Genomic DNA, 16,725 nt, shown 5'->3' on the forward strand with positions numbered 1-16,725 from the left:
CACCTGAAGAAATCACGCCCAACGGGCCAATGGATGCCGAGCCCTCCCTCGGAAGCCCCGCCTTCCTGGCTATAATACCGGGGCTCGCATCCCATTTCCTAAATTCAGTACTGTTTTTCAGCAAGCCCAAATCCCCTGACAGCGCAAGGCCAAAATATGTTATACCTCGTTCCCTCCTTCAGGGAACAGTAGTTATATTAATTCCCTTTCAGTCAGTCACTCGGTATAACATACTATGGGGACACACAAACACGCCCCAAGCCGGCTCAGAGGGTACCAAACTAGGAGACCCACGGCAGCCAAAACACACAGGTTTCACCGGCTCCAAAAAAGGGTTACAGAAGACACCTTTTTCCCTAATACCTACCCAAGAAGCTTGTCAGAGCCTCACAAGGCCTGAACTGTCAGAGCACCATATAGGGAACCAGAACCTGCTGCTTGGCTATGCACACTAACACGCTGCCACTACAGCCCAAGTCCATAGACCCCACGGTTCCAAGAACAATACTTACCTTGCGAGCCTGAAATGTTAGAACTCGTACAAAGAACCACAAGTCCAAAACAACAGAACACCTGTCGTGACTTGGTAAAGCGCACACGCGCGCTGCATAGCATCGACCAGAGTTGATGAACCACGGAAGTCCAAGGCTCAAACCCACAGGAAACCTGCAGTAACCTGGAAACTGTGTACTCGCACACTGCCACGGCAGCCCAAGGCTCAAATACACAGGAAACGGTGGTAACCTTGATAATGTGCACTTTACGTGCTGCCGCACCCCAAGCCACACTGGGAGCAGTTACATTCAAGCGATAAAACCTCACAAAGGTATGTCAGGAACCCCAACTCGCTTCAGCACAGATATCACCAATCGTCATGCCCCTGAACAATGCCCAAGACGCCACCACACCCCTAGTGGAGTTAGCACGCACACCGCTAGGCAACCCTTGTCTTTTGCTGTCATATGCCAGGGAGATAGCGTCCACAATCCAATAAGAAAGACGCTGCTTAAAAAGCGCCTTACCCCGAGCTGGATTACTGAAACAGACAAAAGGCTGGCCACAAACGCGGATATCCTTGGTCCTATCCATATATGTGCATAAAGCACACACCAGACACAAGCCATGCAACATTCGTTGTTCACTGGATGCAAATGGAGGAGGTGAGAAAGGGAAAGTTCGAAAGCCAGAACCTGTAAGACATAAGCATAACCTTGGGAGCAAAAGCTGCATTAGGACGTAACATCACTTTGGAGTCGCCAGGTGCTAACTCCAAACAGGAAGGATGTGCTGATCGCGAACACGCTTGGCCGACGCCAAGGCCATGAGCAGGGCAGTCTTACAGGAAAGGACCTTCAGGTCCACAGACTCCAATGGTTCAAACGGAGTCTCACAGAGCGTCCAGGATCAAAGACAGGTCCTGTTTTGGTGCCATTAGCTTTGACACTGGTCTGAGCTGACGCACGCCTTTCAGGAACCGCACCACCAGAAGATGAGACCCCGGGGTAGAGCCATAAATTCCTACATGACACGCAGAGATGGCTGCCACATAAACGTTCAATGCAGAAAAAGAAAGGCCCTGCTCAAAAAGCTCTTCCAAGAACATCAAAATGTCCACCAAAGAGCTCTGAACAGGAGAAACTCCTTTAACCTGACACCAACCCTCAAACACACACCACTTATATTTATACAACTCTCTCGTAGAGGGCGCACGCACCAACTGTATAGTCGTAATCACGTTCATGGGTGCCAAACTCTCCTGTGCGCCTGGGACAATAGATCCCGACTACACGGAACCCTTCACGGGTCCCCGCCCAACAGGCGGATGATCTCCAGGAACCAGGGTTGTCTGGGCCAACGGGGAGCCACCAGAATCAACAACAGACCCTCCTGATGGACTCTCTCCACGATGGCCTGAATCAGGTCCACCGGAGGAAACGCATAGAGCAGGGTCCGAGGCCACTGAGATGCCAAAGCATCCATTCCCAACGGAGCACCCGGATCCCTCATTGAGAAGAACAGACGACAATTAGTGTTTTCTCAGTAAGGATGCGTCTGTCGTGATCACCCTGTGGAGTCAAACAACTTTTCTTGTGATTCACTATGAACCACAGAGTCTGAATATGGGAAACCAACGTGGCAGTGTGGAGCTCCACCTGTTCTCTTGACTCTCGCTACGACCGGCCAATCATCCAGATAGGCCAATACTCTGATCTCCTGGCACCGCACCGCACCATCTGATTCACACTCTGAAAACCCTCCAGAGCCAACCAAGGAAAGTATATCATCCCCGGAATCCGGACCCTGAACACTGCCAGAGAAACCGTAATGAGCCTCACTCAGCTGGGATGACACCCCTATCTACTCCGACCACCACTGCTACTGGTCCAAGCCAAAGCCTCCTGAGCGTGTTTCCACCCCCAGCAAACAGGACAGCACCGGTGAGTATCTTTAATTTTCATTGTGAAACCACATGCCCTAGGGCAGGGTGGGAGGTTCGTTTTTGAACTCTTACCACTGGCCATCTTGCTCAAAGAAGCATTGGCTACACAAGCAGAGCAGAAAGTATTGGGTTTTTAGCAAACACAAATCTTACCCAAGGAAGGAAGCAATTAGCTACACAAGCAGAGCAGAAAGTGGTAGCTTTTAGCAAACACAAAAACCGATACCAAGACCCAAAACTCGCAACATCTAGGGGGACGAGTACTCTCTCCTCACTAACAGACACCTAAGTCAGAGCTGAATCTCGTAGTCTTGGTGGGCTTGAAACACTTGTAAATTGCGTGACATGTTCTTCCTTCAGGCGAGCTGAAGAGCGAAGAATTGAGGAAATGGATGCGAGCCCCGGTATTATAGCCAGGAAGGCGGAGCTTCCGAGGGCGGGCTCGGCATTCATTGGCCCGTTGGGTATGATTTCAGTTTTCAGGTGAATATGATTGGTCGTTGACTCCCCATAGTATGTTACACAGAGTGACCGACTGAAAGGGAACCCTTTGTTTTGTATCCCAAAAAGACTACAAGCGCTTGGTGGAATGAGTTTGTCTAACAATGAGCAGGGAAGAGACAAATTATGAAAGCTATGATGAGATCAGTCAGTTCTTCAGGGCCATGAGAAGAAGAGGGAGGGAGAGATGCCCCATATTGAAGCTATAAGGTAGTGGTCTGTTTGTCTGTCAGAGTCCAGAAGAATGAGAAGAGATGATGCCCCATATTGAAGCGTCTTTCACCAGGTTGTCATCGTCTAATGAGAACTCCAGAAACCCTATGGGCCTATGATGAAAAACAGGATGGATATGGGGGGAAAAAGCAGCAATTATTTTATTAGGCATGCAATTTTTTAGGCGAAACAGAGGAGCCCGAGACAGGCGATGCGACTCCCCTCTGGCACCAACAGAGGTTCTACACCTGGCAACCATTGGGAGGCTTCTTTAAAGTGAGTTTATTTAGAAAATGACTTATAGTTATCTCTCAGAGTTTGTCATAAGAAGCTACTCTGTAATGAGTTCCATAAAGGCTGACTGTGTTTCCCGTGAGATGGTAGCTGCTATGAGGTTGCTCATATGTCAGATTTTATGACCGACGCAGGGTATTGAATGACACAGCACATCCCTGTTGCACAGTTGTAATAAACTCAATGCAAACAGTAGTGTAGTGATTCCCCTTTTCATAGGGAGATATACCGCAACCATTACCATTGTAACACAGAAATAACTGGAAAATAAGTAGTCATCAAAAGGTTATTTTCACAGATGACGCATCTTGAATTAATTGAGGACATAAATATACATTTATTTTTACCAAAACATGAGAAAAAAGTATTTAAATGGAACTATTTTGGATAGCAAGACATCTGATGTTTGTGTGGTTAGGATCATTCCCAATGTGGGCCCCTGGCATTGGAATGGAAAATTATAGGCTTTGTCGGTACTAATGATTATGTAGTATCAACACAAGTGTACACATCAATTAGTGGGTGGCAACACAGAGAGATTTGCATTTTATCTTTATATAGGTTTAGTGGCTTAAACCGGCTGGCGGACTGCCAGGAGCGGAATGAATGGTGTCTATATCACGGCCTACACATAATAACACCAAGAACACCAAAGACACTTTTCACTCAGCTCTCAGGTGTGCAGCCAATGGGAGTTCACCATATTACACAGACACAGAAATGAGAACGAGGGGGGTTGGCTCCAGAAGAGGGGTTGAGAGGTAGTGTCGCTCTATGTTTAAGTTGACAGGAGAGTGTTGTGCATTAGAGTGCTCTCAGAGAAGAATTGGTAGTCAAAACAGTGAGGTACTTGACCAGGTAAGCTAAGTGGAGAGTGGAGGTGCCGTTTGGATCAATACTCCTCATTGTTGAAGTCATGCAGACTTCAAAAGCAGTGGGCCTCGCTCTCAGGGGCCTGCCTTTCCCACCTCTGCTCCTCTCCACAGCCACACAGAACTGTTCATAAATATTACCACTGTTAAACAAATCAGCCATCCTCTTCATGCAGCATGGAACATTTCGTTCACAGCCATTGACATTTACCTCCCACTCACACATCGAGTGCCTGAACACTCAGCCTGTCTAACACAGCTGACATATAGACAGAAATATTCTGCAGTAAAAAATGAATAGGAGTTTCCTTTTTCTTGTGTTTCTAATTTTCCAAACCAACCACTCAAAGCTGGATGGATGGATTCATCTGCTGGTAGGAAACTATGCAGCACAGCAGCGGGGTGGGCATGTAACCTTACAGCCTCGATAGGAGGCGTTCGCCCGGAAAAGACTGCTCACTTCTCAAGATGCAACTCATCAACAAGGAGGACTTTTGTGGCTGCTCACAATCAACAAAGCGGGAGGAGAGATCAAAGGGTCACATCCAGGAAAAATCTAATTATAACGGACATTTCCCATCTTAAAGGGAAGTTCTTCAGAAGAGGTTGGTGGCCACCGCTTGGCTTTGGAGCCTGCTGAATGAGCCGTTGCCTTGTGTTAGCGTTTTTACGGGGAATGCACACCACTGACTAAATTACTGTTTGTCCAGCATCTCGAGAGCTGGTTCTGCCTGAGTGCAGAGACAGAGGAGGAGCAGGGTAGGATCAATCGCTCAGGTCACCCTAGGAAGACCCCTGCTTCAAACAGGAAATACTGTCTCACACCAGGGAATAACACAGTGGAGACAGTTTACACTGGCCTGCTCTACATTCTCCCTTTTGGAGAAGGTAGCAGAGTTTGCTTTTTGCTAATGTTATTTGTCTTGCATTTTCTATAAAAAAGGAAGGTATTAGAATGTTTTATTACAGTGACTCATGTATCTAAAAAAAAAAAAAGGATATATTTATCTGTATAATGATCTGTATGTTTGTGAAAATGTGTACATTAGGACAATTACTGTGTCCGGAACAGTATTCTTACATTACAGAAAAAGGGACGGAGCGCGAGGTACCTACTCCAGAAACTCAGTGATGTACTTGCGGCTGCACTTGGACCAGGACCAGGGGCTGGTGTCGTAGTTGAGGGTGGGCGCCATGACGTGATACTGGTGCTTCATGCCTGCCTCCCTGCATTTGGGGTTGTCATCATGGGGCATGTTGAACCTGCCGAGGAGGAGGGAGGAAGGGAACACACACACACAGAGAGCGATTAGGAAGAAGGGGGGACGGCTGCTCAGTGGATCAGATAGCCTAGCTGGTTAGAGCGTTGGGCCAGTAACCGAAAGGTTGCTGGTTTGAATAACTGAGCCGACAACGTGAAAAATCTGCTGATGTGTCTTTGAGCAAGGTACTTTACCCTAATTTGCTCCAGGGAAGCCTTACTGCTATGGCTGACCCTGTAAAACACCACATTTTATTGCACCTATCCGGTGTAAATCAAATCAAATCAAATTTTATTTGCCACATGCGCCGAATACAACAGGTGTAGACATTACAGTGAAATGCGCCCTTAACCAACAATGCAAAGCAAAATAAAAAAAGTGTTAAGTAAAAAAAATAAAAGCAAATAACTAAAGAGCAGCAGTAAAATAAAATAACAGTAGGGAGGCTATATACAGGGGGGTACCGGTACAGAGTCAATGTGCGGGGGCACCGGCTAGTTGAGTACCGCTTGCCGTAAGGTAGCAGAGAGAACAGTCTATGACTAGGGTGGCTGGAGTCTTTGACAATTTTTAGGGCCAGACACCGCCTGGTATAGAGGTCCTGGATGGCAGGAAGCTTGGCCCCAGTGAAGTACTGGGCCGTACGCACTACCCTCTGTAGTGCCTTGCGGTCGGAGGCCGAGTAGTTGCCATACCAGGTGGTGATGCAACCAGTCAGGATGCTCTCGATGGTGCAGCTGTATAACTTTTTGAGGATCTGAGGACCCATGCCAAATCTTTTCAGTCTCCTTGTCGTGCTCTCTTCACGACTGTCTTGGTGTGTTTGGACCATGATAGTTTGTTGGTGATGTGGACACCAAGGAACTTGAAGCTCTCAACCTGTTCCACTACAGCCCCGTCGATTTGAATGGGGGCGTGCTCAGTCCTCTTTTTTTCCTGTAGTCCACAATCATCTCCTTTGTCTTGATCACGTTGAGGGAGAGATTGTTATCCTGGCACCACACGGCCAGGTCTCTGACCTCCTCCCTATAGGCTGTCTCATCGTTTTCGGTGATCAGGCATACCACTGTTGTGTCGTCGGCAAACTTAATGATGGTGTTGGAGTCGTGCCTGGCCATGCAGTCATGGGTGAACAGGGAGTACAGGAGGGGACTGAGCACGCACCCCTGAGCGGCCCCCGTGTTGAGGATCAGCGTGGCAGATGTGTTGTTACCTACCCTTACCACCTGGGGGCGGCCTGTCAGGAAGTCCAGGATCCAGTTGCAGAGGGAGGTGTTTAGTCTCAGGATCATTAGCTTAGTGATGAGCTTTGAGGGCACTATGGTGTTGAACGCTGAGCTGTAGTCAATGAATAGCATTCTCACGTAAGTGTTCCTGTTGTCCAGGTGGGAAAGGGCAGTGTGGAGTGCAATAGAGATTGCATAATCTGTGGATCTGTTGGGGCGGTATGCAAATTGGAGTGGGTCTAGGGTTTCTGGGATAATGGTGTTGATGTGAGCCATGACCAGCCTTTCAAAGCACTTCATGGCTACAGACGTGAGTGCTATGGGTCGGTAGTCATTTAGGCAGGTTATCGTAGTGTCCTTGGGCACAGGGATTATGGTGGTCTGCTTGAAACATGTTGGTATTACAGACTCAGTCAGGGACATGTATGTGACAACTAAACATCTTTTTTTTTAAGCAATGGTCTTCAATGAACATGACCTGGCACTACGATGTACAGTCGTGGTCAAAGGTTTTGAGAATGACACAAGTATTGATCTTCACAAAGTTTGCTGCTTCAGTGTTTTTAGATATTTTTGGTTACTATGGTATACTGAAGTATAATTACAAGCATTCGATAAGTGTCAAAGGCTTTTATTGACAATTACATTAAGTAATGCAAAGAGTCAATATTTACAGTGTTGACCCTTCTTTTTCAAGACCTCTGCAATCTGCCCTGGCATGCTGTCAATTAACCTCTGGGCCACATCCTGACTGATGGCAGCCCATTCTTGCATAATCAATGCTTGGAGTTTGTCAGAATTTGTGGGGTTTTGTTTGTCCACCCGCCTCTTGAGGATTGACCACAAGTTCTCAATGGGATTAAGGTTTGGGGAGTTTCCTGGCCATGGACCCAAATTGTTGATGTTTTGTTCCCCGAGCCACTTAGTTGTCACTTTTGCCTTATGGAAAGGTGCTCCATCATGCTGGAAAAGGCATCGTTCATCACCAAACTGTTCTTGGATGGTTGGGAGAAGTTGCTCTCGGAGGATGTGTTGGTACCATTCTTTATTCATGGCTGTGTTCTTAGGCAAAATTGTGATTGAGCCCACTCCCTTGGCTGAGAAGCAACCCCACACATGAATGGTCTGAGGATGCTTTACTGTTGGCATCACAGGACTGATGGTAGCGCTCACCTTGTCTTCTCCGGACAAGCTTTTTTTCCGGATGCCCCAAACAATCGGAAAGGGGATTCATCAGAGAAAATGACTTTAACCCTGTCCTCAGCAGTCCAATCCCTGTACCTTTTTGCAGAATATTAGTCTGTCCCTGATGTTTTTCCTAGAGAGAAGTGGCTTCCTCGCTGCCCTTCTTGACACCAGGCCATCCTCCATAAGTCTTCACCTCACTGTGCGTGCAGATGCACTCACACCTGCCTGCTGCCATTCCTGAGCAAGCTCTGCACTGGTGGTGCCCCGATCCCGCAGCTGAATCAACTTTAGGAGACGGTCCTGGCGCTTGCTGGACTTTCATGGGCGCCTTGAAGCCTTCTTCACAACAATTGAACCTCTCTCCTTGAAGTTCGTGATGATCCGATAAATGGTTGATTTAGGTGCAATCTTATTAGCAGCAATATCCTTGCCTGTGAAGCCCTTTTTGTGCAAAGCAATGATGACGGCACGTGTTTCCTTGCAGGTAACCATGGTTAACAGAGGGAGAACAATGCAATGATTTCAAGCACCACCCTCCTTTTAAAGCTTCCAGTCTGTTATTCTAACTCAATCAGCATGACAGAGTGATCTCCAGCCTTGTCCTCGTCAAAACACTCTCACCTGTGTTAACGAGAAAATCATTGACATGATGTCAGCTGGTCCTTTTGTGGCAGGGCTGAAATGAAGTGGAAATGTTTTTGGGGGATTAAGTTCATTTTCATGGCAAAGAGGGACTTTGCAATTAATTGCAATTCATCTGATCATTCTTCATAACATTCTGGAGTATATGCAAATTGCCATCATAAAAACTGAGGCAGCAGACTTTGTGAAAATTAATATTTGTGTCATTCTCAAAACTTTTGACCATGACTGTAGAGATGTGGGCCTTTGACACGTTACATCTCAGATTGAATTAATTCTAGCAGCTAAATAGTGAATAGTCTTATAAAGTTTCTCATCTTTTTGATGTAGGGCTGTGGCGCTCATGACATATTTTCAGCCGGTTATTGTCATGCAAAAGACTACCGGTCTCACGGTAATTGACCGGCAATTAACATAAACACGTTTAGCATCTTCAGGCTTCCACGCATACAAGCCGCTGATGCGTGCCTTTGGAACATCTATATTTAAAAGTCTAATAAATCTATTTAACACACACCATCACAATAAATCCATTATTTATTTAGTCAGGTCTAAAGAAACATTATGATATGAAGAAAATATATTTCCGATGAACAGAATACGAGTTGGCCTACTGTATGTTATCTGGCTATGCTCCATGCAATAGGCTGTAGGCTTGTTCATTTAGCTGACAAGATATGCTTTTATAGTAAGAAGAATATAATTGAACTGAGCTGAATATAATAGAAAGGATATTTTTCCCATTCCGGAACGAGTGTGCATATGAACTGGCTATGTTGAGCGTAAAAGTGATCATTTAAAACAGGTCCTATACGCTAGATTTTGAGTTATTTGACAACTTTAGTTGTGAATGATACAAACCTTAGAATGTCTTAGAAGTCAAAACATATATGGGCTGCATGATGCGACTATATAGACTATTGATGATTTGAGAAAGTCACAAAAAAGCTTGCGCTCTGTTCCTTGCCTCAGGCTGCACAGCTGTTCTCTCATCAAGTGATCATATTTTCACCAATCAGACTATTATCAAATTAATCTTCTCTTCCTGCCGGTCCGTTTTTCAATGATGCCTGGTAGGCTACTTCGGTTTTATAGCGATGTCACGACTCCCTCCGAAGCTGCCGCCTCTCCTTGTTCGGGCAGGCTTCGGCGTTCGTCGTCACCGGCCTTCTAGCCACTGCCGCTCCTCATTTCATCATTCCATTGGTTTTGTCTTGTTCATTACACACACCTGGTTCATCACACTCCTCAGTACCTGTATAAGTGTTCCCTCTGCCCCCTTATCTTTGTGTGTGATTGTTTATTGTGAGGATAGTGAAGCTCGGTGGAGCTCCTTTTATTTTGTATCGCCAGATTATTTTCCCCGTGTGCACTGTTGGTTCCAGTGCGCCTGTTTTGCGCACTGGACTGTTTTGACGCATTACTGCGTAACTCTGTTTTCCGGAATACATCCTGTTATTCTGTGATTTACCCTCCTGCGCCTGACTCCTTCAACTCACCCATCACAAGCGGAGCTGTGCTTAATATGAGCAGCTGAGAAATATATACAAGAACACTTATTTCACTCATCAACAACTGTTTGAGGAGCATGCTCTCGCTGCGTGATAGGTGATATTCCGCCCAAACTCTGTATGTTATGGGCTCTCCAACCCTGTTCCTGCAGCCACCCAGTGCTTCATTTGGGAAACCAAGTGAAATCTGTTCGGGAACATCGATAGTAACATGTTTTCGCAACGAAACATATTTCACTAAACTGTTGACAGCCCCGCTGCATGCTCAAGAAAGGAATAAAGGAGAGATGGAAACGCATGGTGGTGAGATATTCTGTATAGCTAAAGGTAATGTGCCACCCAATGAATTATGAAAATATAAAAATCTCCCTATTACTAGGCTATACACTTTTTTTAAAGACCTATAATTATAGTACCTGTAAGCCACCCTGAACCAACAGCATTGCCTAGGGCTATACATTATTTCCCAGATTCATGGATATACATTTTGGAGCGTAGCATAAGGTATCCAGTCCATCCAGTATGCATAATAATACAGTCCACACTGAATGGCGATTACTCTAAATTGTTTAATTCTGGAGTATAGGTTAGACCAGTTAAAGTATGTACCAAAGACATCTTAAATCAGTTTTGTTTTTATGTTTTTCAGCCATGTGTAGTATGCGGTAGGCTATGTATTGTATAAGGCACAGTCATCATTTTAATTCAGGTATTTTTTGGGGCTTGGGCTCAATTATGCGTATGCATAAGCTGTAATATGCGTATGGGTGTTTTGAATTAATCATCACCTTAGAAAGCGCTGTCCATTTCATTGTTAAGCTTTGAAACAACATCCACAATGAGCATGTTTTCCACTCAGTTTCAACCTGCTGTTGAACTTCTTTCTTCAAATGTATTATCACAGTGAGGTGAGTTTTAATACTGTTTTGATGATAAGTGTTTGATGTGATTTTCGATTGCATTTGCATTGACGTCAGAGTGGTTAAAGGGACAATAGAGCCCTGAGTACCAGGCCATTAGGACCTGATGGTCGTTAGCAAATTGGGTACTAACAACGCATGTCCAGAGTGCGTGCATAAAAGGAGATTACGTTACTCAATGGTCACGTGGAATTTTACTGCGGTCATGACTCATGACTGCCGATGTGGCGGTAATATGGTCACCGCAACAGCCCTAGCTGCTGGACTGTGCTGTACTGTGCTGTGCTGAGCTGAGTGGATGTCCTGTCTGTCCTCAACTGGCTGTGTGTGCTTTTAGTGGAGGGATGAGGTCGTCCTAAATATGCACACACACACACAGCTGCGTGGTGTTTACTGCAGGAGCAGGTGGGGGTGGCAGGGGGAAGCGTTTTCATTTTTTTCTATTGTATTGATGAAGTTGTAAATTACTGTAGAGTGGGGTTTGTAGTGACCTAGCTCTCTGTCTGTCTGAGAGAGATATACGGACTGTGTTCAGTCAGGGAAATGGGATCTCAGGAGGGAGATTTGCTGAGTTGCTCAGTTGATGTCTTAAGTGCATACAGTACATCATTATCTTCCCCAGTTGTAACATACAGTTTACTGTCTCTACAGTCAGACTCCTCTCATTGAGTTGAAACAAAACAAGCTGCATCCAAAACAGATGAGACCATCATAGCCATCCCTCCAAATCATGTCTTTACACCCCATAAATAAGGGTGTATCACAGTGAAGAAAATGACCTGAATGGGATCCGTATGACTTGGGGGAGAACATAAATAAAACCTTAGGGACTGCAGCAACAGGCTTTGTCATCACTGACAGAGAGAGAAAGATGGTAACAACCTCACAGCAGCAACATCCTAGCCCTGTCACTACAGAGAGTAGAGCACTGGGAGCCATCACACTCAGGAGAGGGGCTTGTGAACGCAGCCCAGCGATTAAACACACCAAGAGGGAAAGCCAACTGCCAGGCCAGCTGTTTGAACTTCAGCATAAACAGATCCACACAGGAGGGCTGGTTTCTGTTCGTTAGACCCAAAGAGCCAGCCCTGCCTCTCTGGAGGAATGTGTGAGGAGCGGCACTGAGCCTGACTGATGGGGAAGGAGAATAATTGTCTTTCTTAACCCAATGCCTCACACTGGCTCCATTTACTAACAAACAACAACTGGCCAGAGCGGAAGGAACGTAAAGCTGTCACCTTCACCATCAGGGAGAGAAGAGAGCGAGAGAGAGAAATACATCATTTATACCAAGTTATGTTATGGTGATTTGTTTAGAATACATGGAGGCTTGTGAGAGTTTGGGTTATACTATATGTTGTGACTTGGTCATCTGGCCACAAAGCATACGGCTTCTCTTTCCATTCATACGTGGTGACATCCGTGTGTTATGAAAACAGGCCCAAGTGGGGAGCGCTGTTATCATAACAGTGCTATATTATGCAGTATAGTATGGCCACATTGTGATGAGCTCTATTTTATACGGTTCAGGTCTTTAGGGGTAATGTTTGGGACAGGCTGGGGGACAAGTCAGCTTTGGAGAACTCACATCATTCAGCTTTTGATAATGAATTGTGCTCCGGCCCCACTAAATTCCATACATTTGATATGTACTTGTCCCTACAATGACTTCCCTCCATCCTGACGTCAAGTTGAAAATAATGGGCGCCCCATGCAGAGGCCCCTGGTCCACCACATCTAAAGCCCAGGCAGTGGTGACTTTCAGCTGACTCTCATACAGAGCCCATTGGCTGCCTGGCTACCTCCTCAAAGCTGTAACACCTACAGGGTTAACTCAGGCCGCTATACTAGGGTATTAAGGTTGGCATGTTATTAAATCCCTTTTTCCCTTTATTATGCTTTGCACCTGCGTTTGAAACCAGGATAAGAGGGCTTTTGTTGTACGAGACCGGGGCAGGCCCCAGGGGGCCTGAGAGGTAGGACCAGGAGGGGGCCAGGGGTGCAGGGGAACGGGGAGTGTAGAAGGTACTTACACATGGCCCAGCTCATGAGCGATGGTGAAGGAGGCACTGAGTCCGTTCTCTTCGCTGATGGAGCAGCTCCGGTATGGGTCACACATGGTCCCTAGCTCCGCCAGCCCTGGAAGGTCACAGAGCTGTTTGAACGGACAGAGAAAAAAAGCCTTCCACCGCTCCACCGCTAAAGGCGAGTAAGCCATCAAACGTCTGTTCCGTAAGAGAGATTAGTACTGTCCTCCATCACCGTCTCCTACTACACACTACACCATTCTGATCGGTCACTATATTAGCTGTCAGCTTTTGTTATAAACTATGAAAAATGTATGCACTCACTAAAACTGTAATTCGCTCTGGATAAGAGCGTCTGCTAAATGACTAAAATGTAATAAACTCATTACTGTATATTAGATCACAGTCTCAGAGGGTGTCTCAGGGAGAGTTGGGAAATGCAAAAAACACATTTTCAATTCACGTGCGTATAATACACTGCTCAAAAAAATAAAGGGAACACTTAAACAACACAATGTAACTCCAAGTCAATCACACTTCTGTGAAATCAAACTGTCCACTTAGGAAGCAACACTGATTGACAATACATTTCACATGCTGCTGTCCAAATGGAATAGACAACAGGTGGAAATTATAGGCAATTAGCAAGACACCCCCAATAAAGGACTGGATCTGCAGGTGGTGACCACAGACCACTTCTCAGTTCCTATGCTTCCTGGCTGATGTTTTGGTCACTTTTGAATGCTGGCGGTGCTTTCACTCTAGTGGTAGCATGAGACGGAGTCTACAACCCACACAAGTGGCTCAGGTAGTGCAGCTCATCCAGGATGGCACATCAATGCGAGCTGTGGCAAGAAGGTTTGCTGTGTCTGTCAGCATAGTGTCCAGAGCATGGAGGCGCTACCAGGAGACAGGCCAGTACATCAGAAGACGTGGAGGAGGCCGTAGGAGGGCAACAACCCAGCAGCAGGACCGCTACCTCCGCCTTTGTGCAAGGAGGAGCACTGCCAGAGCCCTGCAAAATGACCTCCAGCAGGCCACAAATGTGCATGTGTCTGCTCAAACGGTCAGAAACAGACTCCATGAGGGTGGTATGAGGGCCCGACGTCCACAGGTGGGGGTTGTGCTTACAGCCCAACACCGTGCAGGACGTTTGGTATTTGCCAGAGAACACCAAGATTGGCAAATTCGCCACTGGCGCCCTGTGCTCTTCACAGATGAAAGCAGGTTCACACTGAGCACATGTGACAGACGTGACAGAGTCTGGAGATGCCGTGGAGAACGTTCTGCTGCCTGCAACATCCTCCAGCATGACCGGTTTGGCGGTGGGTCAGTCATGGTGTGGGGTGGCATTTCTTTGGGGGCCGCACAGCCCTCCATGTGCTCGCCAGAGGTAGCCTAACTGCCATTAGGTACCGAGATGAGATCCTCAGACCCCTTGTGAGACCATATGCTGGTGCGGTTGGCCCTGGGTTCCTCCTAATGCAAGACAATGCTAGACCTCATGTGGCTGGAGTGTGTCAGCAGTTCCTGCAAGAGGAAGGCATTGATGCTATGGACTGGCCCGCCCGCTCCCCAGACCTGAATCCAATTGAGCACATCTGGGACATCATGTCTCGCTCCATCCACCAACGCCACGTTGCACCACAGACTGTCCAGGAGTTGGCGGATGCTTTAGTCCAGGTCTGGGAGGAGATCCCTCAGGAGACCATCCGCCACCTCATCAGGAGCATGCCCAGGCGTTGTAGGGAGGTCATACAGGCACGTGGAGGCCACACACACTACTGAGCCTCATTTTGACTTGTTTTAAGGACATTACATCAAAGTTGGATCAGCCTGTAGTGTGGTTTTCCACTTTAATTTTGAGGGTGACTCCAAATCCAGACCTCCATGGGTTGATACATTTGATTTCCATTGATAATTTTTGTGTGATTTTGTTGTCAGCATATTCAACTATGTAAAGAAAAAAGTATTTAATACCATTATTTCATTCATTCAGATCTAGGATGTGTTATTTTAGTGTTCCCTTTAATTTTTTTGAGCAGTGTACATTGGAAAAATATAATCACCGACCAAATTATTTATTATTTAGATACTAGCCGATTGTGAAACATTGAAACATACATTTTAATCTGAAAGTGAAGCTGTTTGTTTACCCAATGTATCACACTTGTCTTTAGCTCGGCAGATGTCTTCCCTGTGAGAAGACACAAGCACAAGCAACACACACCATTATTCAACATCTGTATAAAAGCAGTTGTATGTGTGTTAGGGTAGTAAGACAATGTAGATGGATAAAAGGTGAAAGGTCAGTAAATCCTGTACCTTGTGATCAGGAGTGCAGTGTCATGGTGGGAAGGGTGACTGTCGTCCTGGACGTTTTGAGTCTGTTGCCAGACACAGAAGTTGTGGAGGGTAGTAGCAGCATTGAAATTTATTGAGGGTCCATCCTGTGAGACATGACATACAGTGAGGGGAAAAAAGTATTTGATCCCCTGCTGATTTTGTACGTTTGCCCACTGACAAAGACATGATCAGTCTATAATTTTAATGGTAGGTTTATTTGAACAGTGAGAGACAGAATAAAAACATAAAAATCCTGAAAAATGCATGTCAAAAATGTTATAAATTGATTTGCATTTTAATGAGGGAAATAAGTATTTGACTCCTCTGCAAAATATGACTTTGTACTTGGTGGCAAAACCCTTGTTGGCCACCAGGTTTGCACACATCTCAGGAGGGATTTTGTCACACTCCTCTTTGCAGATCTTCTCCAAGTCATTAAGGTTTCGAGGCTGACGTTTGGCAACTCAAACCTTCAGCTCCCTCCACAGATTTTCTATGGGATTAAGGACTGGAGACTGGCTAGGCCACTCCAGGACCTTAATGTGCTTCATCTTGGGCCACTCCTTTGTTGCCTTGGCCGTGTGTTTTGGGTCATTGTCATGCTGGAATACCCATCCACGACCCATTTTCAATGCCCTGGCTGAGGGAAGGAGGTTCTCACGCAAGATTTGACGACACATGGCCCCATCCATCGTCCCTTTGATGCTGTGAAGTTGTCCTGTCCCCTTAGCAGAAAAACACCCCCAAAGCATAATGTTTCCACCTCCATGTTTGACGGTAGGGATGGTGTTCTTGGGGTCATAGGCAGCAATCCTCCTCCTCCAAACACGGCGAGTTGAGTTGATGCCAAATAGCTCGATTTTGGTCTCATCTGACCACCACACTTTCATCCAGTTCTCCTCTGAATCATTCAGATGTTCATTGGCAAACTTCAGAAGGGCTTGTATATGTGCTTTCTTGAGCAGGGGGACCTTGCGGGCGCTGCAGAATTTCAGTCCTTCATGGCGTAGTGTGTTACCAATTGTTTTCTTGGTGACTATGGTCCCAGCTGCCTTGAGATCATTGACAAGATCCTCCCGTGTAGTTCTGGGCTGATTCCTCACTGTTCTCATGATCATTGCAACTCCACAAGGTGAGATCTTGCATGGAGCCCCATGCCGAGGGAGATTGACAGTTATTTTGTGTTTCTTCCATTTGCGAATAATCGCACCAACTGTTGTCACCTTCTCACCAAGCTGCTTGGCGATGGCCTTGTAGCCCATTCCAGCCTTGTGTAGGTCTAC

General features: G+C 46.2%; 1 protein-coding gene across 1 annotated transcript in view; it reads right to left on the minus strand.

The window, feature by feature from the left end:
• LOC121577132 (A disintegrin and metalloproteinase with thrombospondin motifs 20-like) overlaps positions 1 to 16,725 on the minus strand; it is a 142,054-nt gene that overhangs the window by 81,856 nt on the left and 43,473 nt on the right. The window contains exons 6-9 of the mRNA XM_041890920.1: positions 15,422 to 15,546; positions 15,253 to 15,293; positions 13,103 to 13,208; positions 5,437 to 5,583 (exon numbers count right to left, since the gene is read on the minus strand). Coding sequence (XP_041746854.1) covers positions 5,437 to 5,583; positions 13,103 to 13,208; positions 15,253 to 15,293; positions 15,422 to 15,546 — 419 coding nt within the window. The remainder of the gene's footprint in view (positions 1 to 5,436; positions 5,584 to 13,102; positions 13,209 to 15,252; positions 15,294 to 15,421; positions 15,547 to 16,725) is intronic.

This window comes from Coregonus clupeaformis, chromosome 11 (assembly GCF_020615455.1).
Source record: "Coregonus clupeaformis isolate EN_2021a chromosome 11, ASM2061545v1, whole genome shotgun sequence".
In the NCBI taxonomy this organism is placed as follows: domain Eukaryota; kingdom Metazoa; phylum Chordata; class Actinopteri; order Salmoniformes; family Salmonidae; genus Coregonus; species Coregonus clupeaformis.